The sequence below is a fragment of the Dendropsophus ebraccatus genome, chromosome 2 (assembly GCF_027789765.1).
Source record: "Dendropsophus ebraccatus isolate aDenEbr1 chromosome 2, aDenEbr1.pat, whole genome shotgun sequence".
NCBI classification, from domain to species: Eukaryota; Metazoa; Chordata; class Amphibia; order Anura; family Hylidae; genus Dendropsophus; species Dendropsophus ebraccatus.
Window position 1 is genome coordinate 27,294,189 of NC_091455.1, and position 13,651 is coordinate 27,307,839.

The 13,651-nt window shown below is 43.0% G+C and overlaps 1 protein-coding gene across 1 annotated transcript in view; it reads right to left on the reverse strand.

Moving 5' to 3' along the window:
- LOC138783038 (fibrocystin-L-like) overlaps nucleotides 1-13,651 on the reverse strand; it is a 218,263-nt gene that overhangs the window by 143,429 nt on the left and 61,183 nt on the right. The window contains exons 20-23 of the mRNA XM_069957185.1: nucleotides 12,597-12,701; nucleotides 9,554-9,739; nucleotides 7,180-7,350; nucleotides 636-850 (exon numbers count right to left, since the gene is read on the reverse strand). Of these exons, the coding sequence (XP_069813286.1) occupies nucleotides 636-850; nucleotides 7,180-7,350; nucleotides 9,554-9,739; nucleotides 12,597-12,701 (677 nt within the window). The remainder of the gene's footprint in view (nucleotides 1-635; nucleotides 851-7,179; nucleotides 7,351-9,553; nucleotides 9,740-12,596; nucleotides 12,702-13,651) is intronic.

Genomic DNA, 13,651 nt, shown 5'->3' on the forward strand with positions numbered 1-13,651 from the left:
GCTGGACAAGCACTGGCGTCACGACGATACCATCTCCGTCTGAGCTGTCAGGCAAATACAATATAGTGCCACAGGTGAAAAGAACCAACTAGCCGTACAAACATTAGATTTGGAGAGCAAAAGAAGCTTATCAGAAAATAGGGTTTCTGAGTTGGTTGAGAGGGCTAAAGTCCACCCTTTAGTGATGTTTTATCTGGTGTGTACCTCACAACTGGGAGAAAATGACATCCAGTGGGGTATAGGAGCCCTTTGATGCGGCACAGCACAGGCATGAGGTTCGGTAAGCATACTTTCTTTATGTTCCCCCCAATCCGTGCCCGAAATTATTCCCCCCCGTCGGACTTCTTCTGTAATATTGTTAGCTATTTTGTAATCACTTACGTCACATTTATACGTTAAAGGGGTCGTTCAGGCCACTTTCTTCCAGAAACAGCACTTCACCTGTCCTAAGTTCCCTTGAAGTAAATAGAGCTGAAGTGTAATACCACACACAACCTGTGGGCAGTTGTGATGCTGTTACTGAAAGAAAGTAGCCATGCTTTTTTCTAATCCTGGATAATCCCGTTAATTCTTTATTTGGTTGTTTTGTTTGTCACAGTTGGTAACAGTGTGATAGAGCTGACAGATAAAGATACCTTGTTAGCACAGGTAATGTTACTGAACCCGGATCCTCTGATGGTTATAGCATCATGGATTGTTCCAAACGTTGGTGTAATGCTGGTAATAACTGGAGAATAACATACAGAGTATCCAAACCATATAGATGTGTTACTGGGAGGTGAGGAGGTGGCCGGTGGACACACTGGGCCTGGTGTGAGGCAGTCACTTGGCGGTGTGGTGGGGGGTAGACCTGTAGAAATATGAAACAAACAAACAATAAATTCCCTTCTTAGGGAACAGGTTTAGTAGTTTGCTTTGCTCTGTGACACCACCACACCGAATCAAATGTAAATGGACAATTTGGTGCCCAATTTAAATGTTCATGACTTGAGTACATTTTAAACTTCTTCCCTCATGGTGACCACTTTTCTTTGCAGGTTTTTAGTGACTGAACTGGGGAGAGACAACAAGGAAAAGACAAACTAAGGGCCCTATTACACCAAAAGATGTCTGACAGACTATCTGACAGATTTTTTAGCCAAAGTCAGGAACGTACTAAAAACTGAGAACAGGTCGCAAAGATAAGACTGATATTTCTTCTCTTTTCAAATCCATTCCTGGCTTTGGCTGAATAAAATCTGTAAGATAATTTGTCAGACATCTTTTGGTGTAATAGGGCCTTTACTCTCCTACTTTTACAGGGAGTTACTCTATTGTTAGTCAATGGGGGTGCAGCATCTAATAAGATTAAGATATATCATGCAGTACCTGTAGGGCTTATAGTGTCCTCTATACTCACCTTTATTTTTCAGCCATTGATTAGCTCCAAGTCCTGACAACAGGCAGCATCAGGATGTTGTGTATGGCAGCGTATACAACATCCTGATTCTGAAAAACATCAGGATCCAATACAACAGTGTCCAAAGCTGAACAAGGGCCAAGAGCAAGGAAAGTAACTTTAAATGTGTTATTGATATAAATAAAGTTAGGGACCTGGTCTGCAGTTTGATTATGATTACTGTAGGTGGTCTCATATTTTATTATAAGAAGCAGAAATCAATAAAGAAGGTCTAAAATAGAGGCAATATAGGACCTTAAATTAATGTATTTGGTCTATTGTCTGATATTAAAGAAGAAATCCCAAATAAATAAAATGGTGGCAGGGAGGAACATAATAAACCCTACTTACCATTCCCCGTCCCTCCGGAGCGCTGTATCACAGCTTCAGCATGCCCAGTGGGCCAGGGATCTCCTGCTCCAGCTACATCACAACTTGGATGATGGATTGCCCGCTCAGCCAGTCAGTGACTGCAGTCACCACTGAGCGGGCAATTCATCAGCCTGATTGGGTATTTTCCCCTGAGTCTTGACAACATCAGAACTCGGGTAAATTAGTTCCAGCAGAGATCCTGGAGTCTGTGACAAAGTGCTTCGGGGCATGGGGAGAGGATAGTGGTGCTTATTTATTATGCCCCCCCCCCCCCCCCCGCCTGCTTGCAAGGTATTACGAGGTCTGGCACCTCATATCAGGTCAATAAAATGGGTGTAAATGTATATTCAGGAGGTTTGATCTGAAGTCCAAAATTTATTTATTGCTCTGGAGTGGGATCTGATATTATTAAAGGGGTCTAGTTGAAGGTTTAATATTAATGTACAGATCTGTTCTGAGGCAAGATACTGATATAGGGGTTCTGTGTATATATAGCCACAACCTTTATGTAAGCCACACTCCTCAAAAGGTCGGTTGTCACTTTTACCACAATTCTCTGCTCACATATTACATTGGAAAGGGCTCTGCTAGGTTGGGCACCCTCTCTGCAGAGGCCCCACAGCAGCTGCATAAACTGCCTCCATGCAACCTACATTTTGTTGTTAACACAACAGTTATTCCCATCGCAGAATATGATGGCCTATGACTTGGATGTTCAAATATGAGAGTGTCAGCTCTTCACTATATTAGGCCCATACTCTATGCCAGGGGTACTCAACAACTTTTAGTGAAGGTCCACTTACCGGGGTCTATTGTCAGGTGAAGGTCCGAGCTGAACATCAGTAGGAAACGTGTTTTGTTACTTTGTCACAAACGTTCAACTATTTATATACAGAATTGCTGCTTATTAGCGGGAAAATTGGCATTTTTTTCTCTCTCACCAGGCCTTTGATATTAGGTACAAAGGGGGTGACTGCCCTGGTAGTATATAGCCCCCCTGTTGCTCCCCCAGTAGTGTATAGCCCCCCCTGTGCGCTCTCCTTCAGTAGTATATAGCCCCCTGTTGCTCCCCCAGTAGTATATAGCCCCCCTGTGCGCTCTCCCCCTGTAGTATATAGCCCCCTGTGAGCTCCCCCCAGTAGTATATAGCCTCCCCGTGCGCTCTCCCCCTGTAGAATATAGCCCCCTGTGAGCTCCCCCCAGTAGTATATAGCCCCCCTGTGCGCTCTCCCCCTGTAGTATATAGCCCCCTGTGCGCTGTCCCCCAGTAGTATATAGCCCCCTGTGAGCTCCCCCCAGTAGTATATAGCCCCCCTGTGCTCTCCCCCTGTAGTATATAGCCCCCTGTGAGCTCCCCCCAGTAGTATATAGCCCCCGTGAGCTCCCCCCAAGTAGTGTATAGCCCCCCTGTGAGCTCCCCCCTGTAGTATATAGCCCCCTGTGAGCTCCCCCTGTAGTATATAGCCCCCCATGCGCTGTCCCCCTGTAGTATATAGCCCCCTGTGAGCTCCCCCCAGTAGTATATAGTGCCCCTGTGCTCTCCCCCCAGTAGTATATAGCCCCCCTTGTGCTTTCCCCCTTGTAGTATATAGCCCCTGTGAGGTCCCCCCTGTAGTATATTACCCCCTGTGCGCTCCCCCCAGTAGTATATAGCCCCCTCAGTAGTATATAGCCCCCTGTGAGGTCCCCCCTGTAGTATATAGCCCCCTGTGCGCTCCCCCCAGTAGTATATAGCCCCCTCAGTAGTATATAGCCCCCTGTGAGGTCCCCCCTGTAGTATATAGCCCCCTGTGCGCTCCCCCCAGTAGTATATAGCCCCCTCAGTAGTATATAGCCCCCTGTGAGGTCCCCCCTGTAGTATATAGTCCACCTGTGCGCTCTCCCCTTGTAGATGCCCCCCAGACAGAAAAAAAAAATAACAAAAACAACTCACCTAGCACCTTGTTCCCCGCTGCGGCTGTCTTCGTCTCTTCCCGTCGGTCCGGCCCCCGGCTGATACGCGCTCTGTAGGGATGTCCCGGGGATTCCCCAGCAGAGCGCGCATCAGTGACCTCAGCGTACGCCGCCGGCCTGCACTTCCGCGAAGGACAGGCCGGCAGCGTACACTGAGGTCTGTGGTGCGCGCTCTGCTGGGGAATCCCCGGGACATCCCCAGAGAGCGTGTATCAGCCGGGGGCCCGGACCGACACTGCCCCCAGCCCCACAGGCGTACTGACATCTAAGGACAGTACGCCTATGGGGCGGGAGGCAGTGCGGTGGGGAGCGGGACGGACCAGATCCGGGGCGGTTAGGAGTCCGACCAGGGGTACGGTCAGCTGGCCTCCGCGGTCCGGGTTCGGACCGCGGTCCGCCAGTTGAGGACCCCTGCTCTATGCCATTATCACACAGCCATAATATAGCCCCATTTCAGACACTTGCAGTGTCCCAGAGGGGGGTCCACTGTCTTTTCTAAACAAGTATAGGTTTGTCCAGTATTATGTATAACCTCTGAGACTGTAGTCTGTAGTATGCAACTCCCGCCACTAGATTTCACTGTCTTACTGCATGGCTTATAGCTAAAAATGTATAAGGGTTAACTGATGTCTTTGTTCTGATATTTTGCTAACCAATCCCTGAGCTAGCTACCTCAGTAGCCTCGACGTAGCACAAATGGGTATCCCAAGCTTTTTGCCCAATCAGATCCATACCTGTTATATATATATATATATATATATATATATATATTGAGTGGGACTATAGGTTCAGTTGTAGTCCAGAGTTGTTCCAGTGTATGAGAGAGAGCAACTTCACAGAGCGTCTTTCCAGGCCCAGGAGCCTTATGCGGTACTTCTGTAATTTTTTCTAACTACTAGATCCTAGCCATGTCTAGCTAGAGCACCACATGGTGCTACGGTGAAGGATGGGACTAACCTATTCACGCTGTGGGACTGTCTTCTTTATTTTTGCTACCTCTGAAGGATTCTACAAGTGTATTGAGGTTACAACACTAGTCAGTAATTTAGCTAAATGCAAAGGCCACGTCTCTACTGCAACTCTCTAGCGTGTCCCTTCAGGGTCTCCTGGACAACTGGCTCTTCCTCTAGGTGGACCTGAACTCCCTTTTTTCGTGTCACTCCATGTCCACAAAATAGAAGTAGGAGGACGTCTCTTCCCCTGGATGCAGGACTTGTCTCTAAGAGCCCCAGCTGAGCCAATGTGCCTAAATAGGCCCTAATCCTTAGCCACAATATCCTAACATACCCTTGCTCTACAACTAAAGTCTATTACAACTAAACTAGCTACCAGTGTATTCTCAAGTATATCTCAACTTCAGTATTGCCTCAAGTGTATTCCAAGCAGCTGTCTTATCGCAAGTGTATTCAAGTATTACAATTCACTATTGTATTTCTAAAGATTGGCAAGTCTTATCAGGACTCTGTATAAAAGCGTGTGAGAACTTGTACGTCTCTATTTTGCCTTCCTACTGGAGTGATTTCGCTTTGAACACAAGGTTGTTGTATTTAAAGCTGTGAACTTCTATACTTGTCCTTCAAAGTGCTACAGTAAAAGCTATTTTTGGTTTATCCCAATGTGAGTCTCAGTTGTCCCTTTGCACCCATACCTGCAGCTGCGCAAGGCTCACTTCTCTACACTACTCTACAGCTACTACAACTCTCAACTGTGTGGTGGTGCCGAGCCAGTGTATCCAGGGGTGGCTAGCTGGTCCCACTCTTGGCTCACCAGGACAAGTGCCTTTATGGTGCTCCCTAACACCTGCCCCCCCTTGAGTTGCTGCTACCTGGTCTGCTGCAGACCATATCTACCCATAACCTACAGTGATCTATACATATTCTGTAGAACCATAGGAAGTTCTGATGTTGTAGATATAATAAAGACACTAAAGTGTATAGACATTTTAAAATTTCCAGCAATAGAGGTAAAGTTCACCAAGGTAGAGTCATGTGGTTCTTAACGTCTCTCACAATCTGGGATTCAAATATGTTTCCTCACCCCAAGTATGAAAGAATGGAGGGATCTAGTAAACAACATTTTGAGATACGAAGTCTGGCATAATAAGGGTAAAAAGAGTGGGCCAAAAGTAACAGGGCTTGTAGAGAAGTGGAATAGATACTGGAGAACTCATGGCCCCTAAGATATGGAAAAGTGAATTGTGGTGTTTTTTTTTTCTTCGTTTCCTCTTCCTCTGGCGATGTGTGTGTGTGTGTGTGTGTGTGGGGGGGGATGGAGGGAAGGTACAGTATGGGTTGGTGAGGTAAAAAACAAAAGGAATGCTGTGTAACCAGAGGGGATGTCCCCTGGATGCCCGAGGACTAAAAGGGAAGGAGGAGTTAAAGGGTATAGTGAGTGGGTGGTCTCGCTGTCTCCCTTGGTGGTTGTGCCTAGGTCGGTGGGGTTTAAATGTGGATGGAAGTGTAAAAGCAAGAATGATTAGAATTTGTTGACTACATAAAGGTCCCCTAGCTGTACAGCTGCCATCAAAACCCAAGTAAGAGGCCACTCCCGGGGGGTGAATGGGACTGGATCCCACAGTGGCAAGTCCGGAAAATCATGGATGCCAATTGTAAGGGGAGACCAGTAGAAGGAGCAAGTCCTGCATAATAAATGGGGAGTTGGCTCCTGGGATGATTGTGTTGAGTGTCCGCGGGTTCGGGGGGAGCCTGTCTTCTTGAGAAGGGGATGGGTCCTCTTGGGCGAGCGGAAAAGTGTATAAGGAAGGATGTGTTCCCGGGAGTAGGAGACAAAGCTGTAAGTGGTGTAGTTAATGGAGGTTAAAAAAAACTGAGGTGTTAGAAGAAGGTTGTTGGATGGAGAGGTGGTAGAGCTGGTCTGGGCTGACCCTTGGGGAAGACGGCGAGAATAGGATAGTGATACAAGTAAGGGGTGGAAAGGTAGTATCATAGAGGGTACAGATAGTTGGTAGATAAAAAGGCAACCCTAGGGGGCATCCCCTGGCGGGATATTATGCGGAATAGAATGGGAAGTATAAAATAAAGGAAGACATCTACGTTGGATGAGTCCTCACCATGTAAGGGGTTAGGGGAAGGATAGGGGGGGGGGTAAAGGGATGGGTATGGGGTAAAAAAAGGAATAATAATGTATATTATGTGTGACAAGATTGTATAATATTTTGTATGGAAATAAAAATTTCTGAAATAAAAAAAATATGTTTCCTCACCATGACACCATTGTACCGGGAACTATTCCCAAAGCCACTGAATAAAGTTTATGTGCCAGGCATACAAAAAGAAAACATCGTCAGCCTGTCCCTACCACTGACTACAGCAGAATTGTCAAATTTCCTGGCTTACCCAATTCTTTCGCTTTGCAAAGTCTAATGTTAGATATAGTATATTAGTAGGTTTAATTACCAGAAGTATAGGTGGCCTCCATTCCTCCAACATACACATGCACTGGGCTGCTCTGATCACTGATCGGGATTACATTGATCACTCCTTGCATATGTATTGTCTGTCCATCATCAACATATCCGCTGCTGTAGTAATACATACCCGGACATGTGAACTGATATGAAAAGACACCTATAAAGGAGAAAACATGTATGGTAGTATTATAATACAAAAGCTTTTTTACATTAAAGGGAACCAATCACCCCAATCAGGCTTATATGATTCCCTGGAGCACTGTATAAAGCTCCTGCAGCACATACCGGCCGTGGCTGCAGCAGGAGCTTCATACCAGGGAAAATTACTTTTATTCCCCCGGCTCATGACAGAGACGGGTGGGGAAGTAGTCATCTGGGCAGCTCCCTGCCCGTGTCTAGCCACAGTGCTCTGTCTGATTGACAGGCAGAGAGGCCAGTAACGGACCTCTCTGTCTGTCAATAATTCCCGCGGAGCACTCTGACAGGAAGAGCACGGTGACTAGATATGGGCGGGGAGCCGCCCAGACTACTACTACTGAATAAAAGTCATTTTTCCCCAGTATAAAGCTCCTGCTGCAGTCACGGCCGATATGTGCCGAAGCTTCAGCAGGAACTTTATATATTGCTCCAGGGAACCATATCAGCCCAATTGGGCTGATTATTAAAGTGTACCTGTCGACATTACGTTCATAATTTAAATCAACAGTAGATGTGATATAAAGCAAGTTTGCAATTTACATTATTTTTTTATCATGGAAAACACAGAACTTCCTGTTTTCTGACTGTGTATTTTTTTCTCTCAAAAAACAGGAAACAGAAAACAGGAAGTCCTGTGTATCCCAGGCCATCTGAGCGCTCACAGAGAGAAGGCCGTCTTGTGACTGATGGACACACTGAGCCGTGACTCTCTGTACTGGCCGGAATTCCTGTGTTTAGTCAGTTTTTTTCAAACAGAAAGTCAGAAAATCGGCCTTCAGGAGACGGGACCTTGATTTCTGGTTAGTACAGCTTTGTTTTACAGCAGGATAGGAACAAAAAAAATAATGAATGTATAATGCAAACTTGTTTTATATCACATCTACTGTTGATTTCAATTTTGAAAGTTATAACGACAGAGACACTTTAAGCTTAAATGGAAACTTATAGCAGTTTAGAAGACTCTAAACTTCTGTTATATCCCCATAGGGCCAGAATGCTGAGAATGAAGATAATTTTTGTACCTTTATCGTTAGCATGATTTTTGTTAAATTTTGTATTTTATTTATCGGTAAACTAGATGGATCAGGGCACTGGGGGCAGAAATACAGCCTTTGGTGCAATAATTTAGCCAGCCCAACTACTGCCTCCTCATGTAGGGTTGGGGCACCACCCAGTGGCATAGCTACCATAGAGGCAGGAAAGGCAGTTGCTATGGGGCCCCTGGGGGGAGGGGGCCTGATGCACAGGGAAGATAAGAGCCTCCTGTGTCCTTTTGCCCACCCCCTTATGTACTGCAGTGTGTAAGTGACCCAATGTTCTCTTACATGCTGCAACACAAAAAGGGTTAATAAGCTAAAGACAATTAGCTCACTGCTCTGATAACCCCTGACCTCTGTGGGAGCTCAGAGAACAGAGGTCAGGGGTTATCAGTGCAGGAGCAGTGAAGAAGAGAGCTAATTGTCTTTAGCTTATTAACCCTTTTTTGTGTTGCAGCATGTAAGAAGAGAACATTGGGTCACTTACACACTGCAGTTCATGAGGGGTTAAGCAAAAGGTAGTCTGCTCCTGCACCTATATATATAACCATGGGGCTCCTAATACGCTGTTATAGTTAAATACAGTGGATGGACAGAACAAGTAAACATTGGCTTTCTCCTCTCTCTCTCTCTCTCTCTCTCTCTAAATATATATATATATATATATATATATATATATATATATATATATATATATATATATATATATATATATATATATATTGTATAGTATGTAGGGGAGGGGGGCCCCATACAGTTTTTTGCTATGGGGCCCCATGAATCCTAGCTACGCCCCTGGCACCATCTCTAGTACACCAAACTGCCTAATTTACGTACTAATAAAATAAGGATGTAAGGAAAATGGTACTGATGATGAAAGTAATTACCTTCATTCTCAGTGTCCCCAGCCCTATGGGAACATCACAGCAGGTTGGGGTCTTCTAACCTGCTGTTAGTTTCCCTGTAACGGAGCTCAGATGTAATCTTAACCAACGGAAAATACATAAACCTCAATCATCCACTCAATATCCATATTTTTCTACTGTGGAAATCTGCCACAAAGATCTGCCTAATTATATGCCAAGTCCACAGACACCACCCTTCAGTGATAAAGTAGATACAGACCTGATGCTACACGAACCCCACTGTTGAAGGAAATGCCATCATAGGTAGTGCCGTCAGGATCTGACACGGAGAACACTCTGTATCCAACACCCTGAACGAAAGGCAGGGTTTGCCAGTTCCAAACCACGGTGTCTCCTGTAGATATCACAAGGCTTGATGGTGACCAAGCATAACCAATGCCATGTACTAAATAAAAAAAAAATACACACATTTATCAATGCAAAATATATGTTATTAACATATAATATGATATCAATGTATCAACTGCTTCCCTTACGTCTTAACCAGTAGTTAGTGATGAGCGAATAGTGAAATATTCGAATATTCGATATTCGTACGAATATCTCCCAAATATTCGAATATTCGATCGAATATTCGATCCCATTAAAGTCAATGGAAACAAGTATTTGATTATTGAAAAACATCTATTCGACCACTTGGAGGTAAAAAACGGAAGCTGGGGGATTTGAACGCTTATCGAATATTTATCGAATATTCGGCGAACTATTTGATAATATTCGATAGTTCGAATACCTTACTATCCGATCGAATATCTATTCGATCGAACAGTATTCGCTCATCACTACCAGCAGTACAATGCTGACCAAAAATGTACGGTGAAACCTCAAAAAAGTTACTTGTGAGGTATAGTTAAAAAAATAAAAAAATAAATAAAACCAACGAACAAAAAAAAAAAAAAATTTTATATATATATATACACACTTTATTTTATCCCCCCCCCCCCACACTTTTGGGGGGTCTTTATTTTTACATAGTATACTTTAGGTAAAAATTACGTTATTTATTTGTATTCTGTGAATCAGTATGATTACACTGATAAGTTATTATTTTTATTTTATATTACTTTTTAAAAAAAATAATAATTTGTGTAAAAATGCTGTATTCTGTCTCCTGTGATATGTTTATATGGGACTTTAACACTTAGATTAATTTTTTTCTCAGATACTGTATGTAATTGGTTTTTAGCAATTTTAGTGTTTGGAATTTCTCTTTGTAAGGCTATGTTCATATGTTCAAAGGCTATGTTCAAAAATAGAGAAAAAGCGTCCGCTATTGCAATTTCAAATTCCGTTATTGCCACGATTTAAGTCAATGGTAAGACAGACGTCCAATGCACACATTGCATTGAATGACATATTGAATAACAGACAATTATTTTCGAACATCTTTTGCAAACAGCGGATGTTTTTTATTAGTTGTTTACACACAGTTTTTCTTTTGTCAACGTTCTCTCTCCGTTTTGACTATTACATTCAATTAACTTTTCAATCAAGCCGCATCCAAAGTCCAATTAGTAACCCAAACTAGAATAATGTACCAACAGCCGTCATTGCACTAAGGGGAGGACAGACAGCTAAATGATGTCCGTTATTTTACACTCAAAATGACGGAGCAGGTGTAGATTTTTGTGCAATGGGCTGGCCAGCTGTACTAAGAGGTGTGTGCCTCTTAGTAAATTCGTTTGGGGGAAAGGGGGCGTAGATTTATTTAAGACTGGCATAAGAGTATACCAGTTTTAATAAATGTCCAGCTTAATTTTAATCTTTCAATAAAGTATGCTTCAAAACCTGGGAAAAAATATATGCACAGTGAACTTTTATCTATTTTGGGGGGTTGGGTTATTTTTACACTGGTCGCAGTGTGGTAAAACCTACATGTTATCTATGATCCTCAAGTCAGTACAATTACAATTATTATTTGCAAAAAAAAATTAAATAAAATGAAAAATGAATATGCTGAGCCTTTTAACTTTTTATTTTTTGGTCTATGGGGCTATTTGAGGGGTTAATCTTTGCATCATGATCTGTACTTTTTTTTTTAGTATCTCACTTGTCAATATGTGAAGTTTTTATGACTTTTTATGACTTTTTTTCTGGATGTGACATGACCAAAAATCTAAAATTTTGCACTTTGACGGGTTAATTTAATAGTTCTGGTAATTTCGCACGTGGCAATAGCAAATAAGTTTACTATTTTTTTTTTTATTTTAATTTGTAGTCCCCCTAGAGGACTTCTATGAGCAATACCATGATTGCTAATATAGATCAATGCAGAACACATGTATTGCATTGATTGATGATATCTGCACTCAAATGCTTAAAAGAGGTTGTCCATCTCAAAATAAATTGTCCCCTATCCACAGGATAGTGATCTAGTAAGAGATTTTGGGGATCCAACCTCTGTACCCCCTGGCAATCTCAGTATCGGACTCTGACTCCTTTGTTATGATTACAACCGCAGGTAAGGCACGTGAACCGTGGCTCTATTAATTTCTATTGAGCCGCCAGAAAGAGCCGATTGCGGTACTTGCCTCTCTCCAGTGGCTATATTCATTCTCTATGGAGCCGCAGGAGAGAGCAGAGTACACCACTTGGCTCTTTCTAGCGAGTGGCTCCATAGGAATAAATAAAGCTGCAGGTCATGTGCCATACCTGGAGATTAGTTTAACAGATTGGCTTCCCACAATCGCATTGCAACTTACGATTGGTAACTTGACCCCTCCCTGTACCTCCTTAGTGACACCACATAATTTTTTGGATTTATATTTTTTATTTATAAATAGGAAAAGGAGGTGACAACCATCTATTTTGGGATGTAAGTATAACAAATTGGCTTGTCATGATAGTGTTGCAGCAAGCAAATCTCCCCACTGTATGCAAAAATTACTGATATGTAGGCATTAGAGCATTCCTCTGGCCCCTCTGCTGCCACCAACATTAGTGTCCCCGGTCCCCACCTGTGATTCAGTGCTGCTACATGGCGCTAAACAGAGCCAGTCCTTATTTTTCCATAAGGAAATGTTGTCGAAGTGTCACAGCAATCTGATGATTTTACCATTGCTGGCAATGCCGCCCCAGCCTCAGGCTAATAAATATAGCTTGGTACAAATTGTGCCAATTGTGCTGCATTTCATGCGCCAAACTTACAGTATGTGCTGAAAATACTTTTTACGCCTCCCTGGACAGATTTGAAAAGTACTGAGTGTATTATATGATTATGTGTTTGTTTCACCTGTACTTACCTGAATCTTTTCCCTGATTTGTTACTGTATAGACGGTACCAGGACTTTGGATCATGCAGATCAATTTATTGTCTGAACTGACAGAGACTTTACATGGGAGGGAACCTAGAATATAATAAATATATAACTATAATATTACATATAAACCTGGAACATTCATTTAACACAAACATCTTATTAGAAGCAAAGCTTCTAAATTGGGTGGGTTGGTGGTTCAAAGGTCTGAGAAAGCTGGATAATAAGATTGATGGGGCCAACAAGCAACAAGCTTAACTATGGGGTCTGCCGAGCTAGCAGTCACCACAATACCTGGAGAGCCCCATAGGCCCTTCTGCTCCATAAGAAGACACCAACCCTATGAAATGTACATTGTACGTTGAGGCCTTGTGTTACAGATTTTTCAGTTTGTATACAAAAGAGGGGCGGGAGCTGCTATAAATCTGTACCTGGGATGCTGCCCATGTCCTGATTACAGAACACGTACAAAACAACAAAGAAGGACAATAAATGGCGCACCCACAATCATGTAATAATAAGTATAATATCTTTATTTCCAAAAATACATGTACAAACAGCAAATGGACATACACTTAAAAACACCTAAAAACCCAATGCGGGTAAACCATCACAGGGAGTAAACATGACAATGAGTATGTCCCTCCCACCGCAGCCCCAGCGAAACAATATCCACCAGGCCCTGTATGCCAACCAATCAGATAAATTTCAAACCCGACTATTCCATATATTATCCTCCTAAAGTGCACGTGCTCACAAAAAATGTATCAATAAACAAATAAATAATCACATATAGAATATAAATATATAGAACCAACCCATAAACCTATCCAGAAAAGTGACACCGTGTTAAACCACCCTATCAATGGAGAGTCAGGCTGAATCAATGATAATATAGTAACATATCACCCAGGGCTCTGGAATGGGGCTCCGGTCTGCACACCCTATGCATATCGTCACCTCACGTGGCTTCGTCAGGGGTAATGGTTCAACATTCAATACCTCCTTATATGCCCATTTGCCGAAAAAACATGAGTACA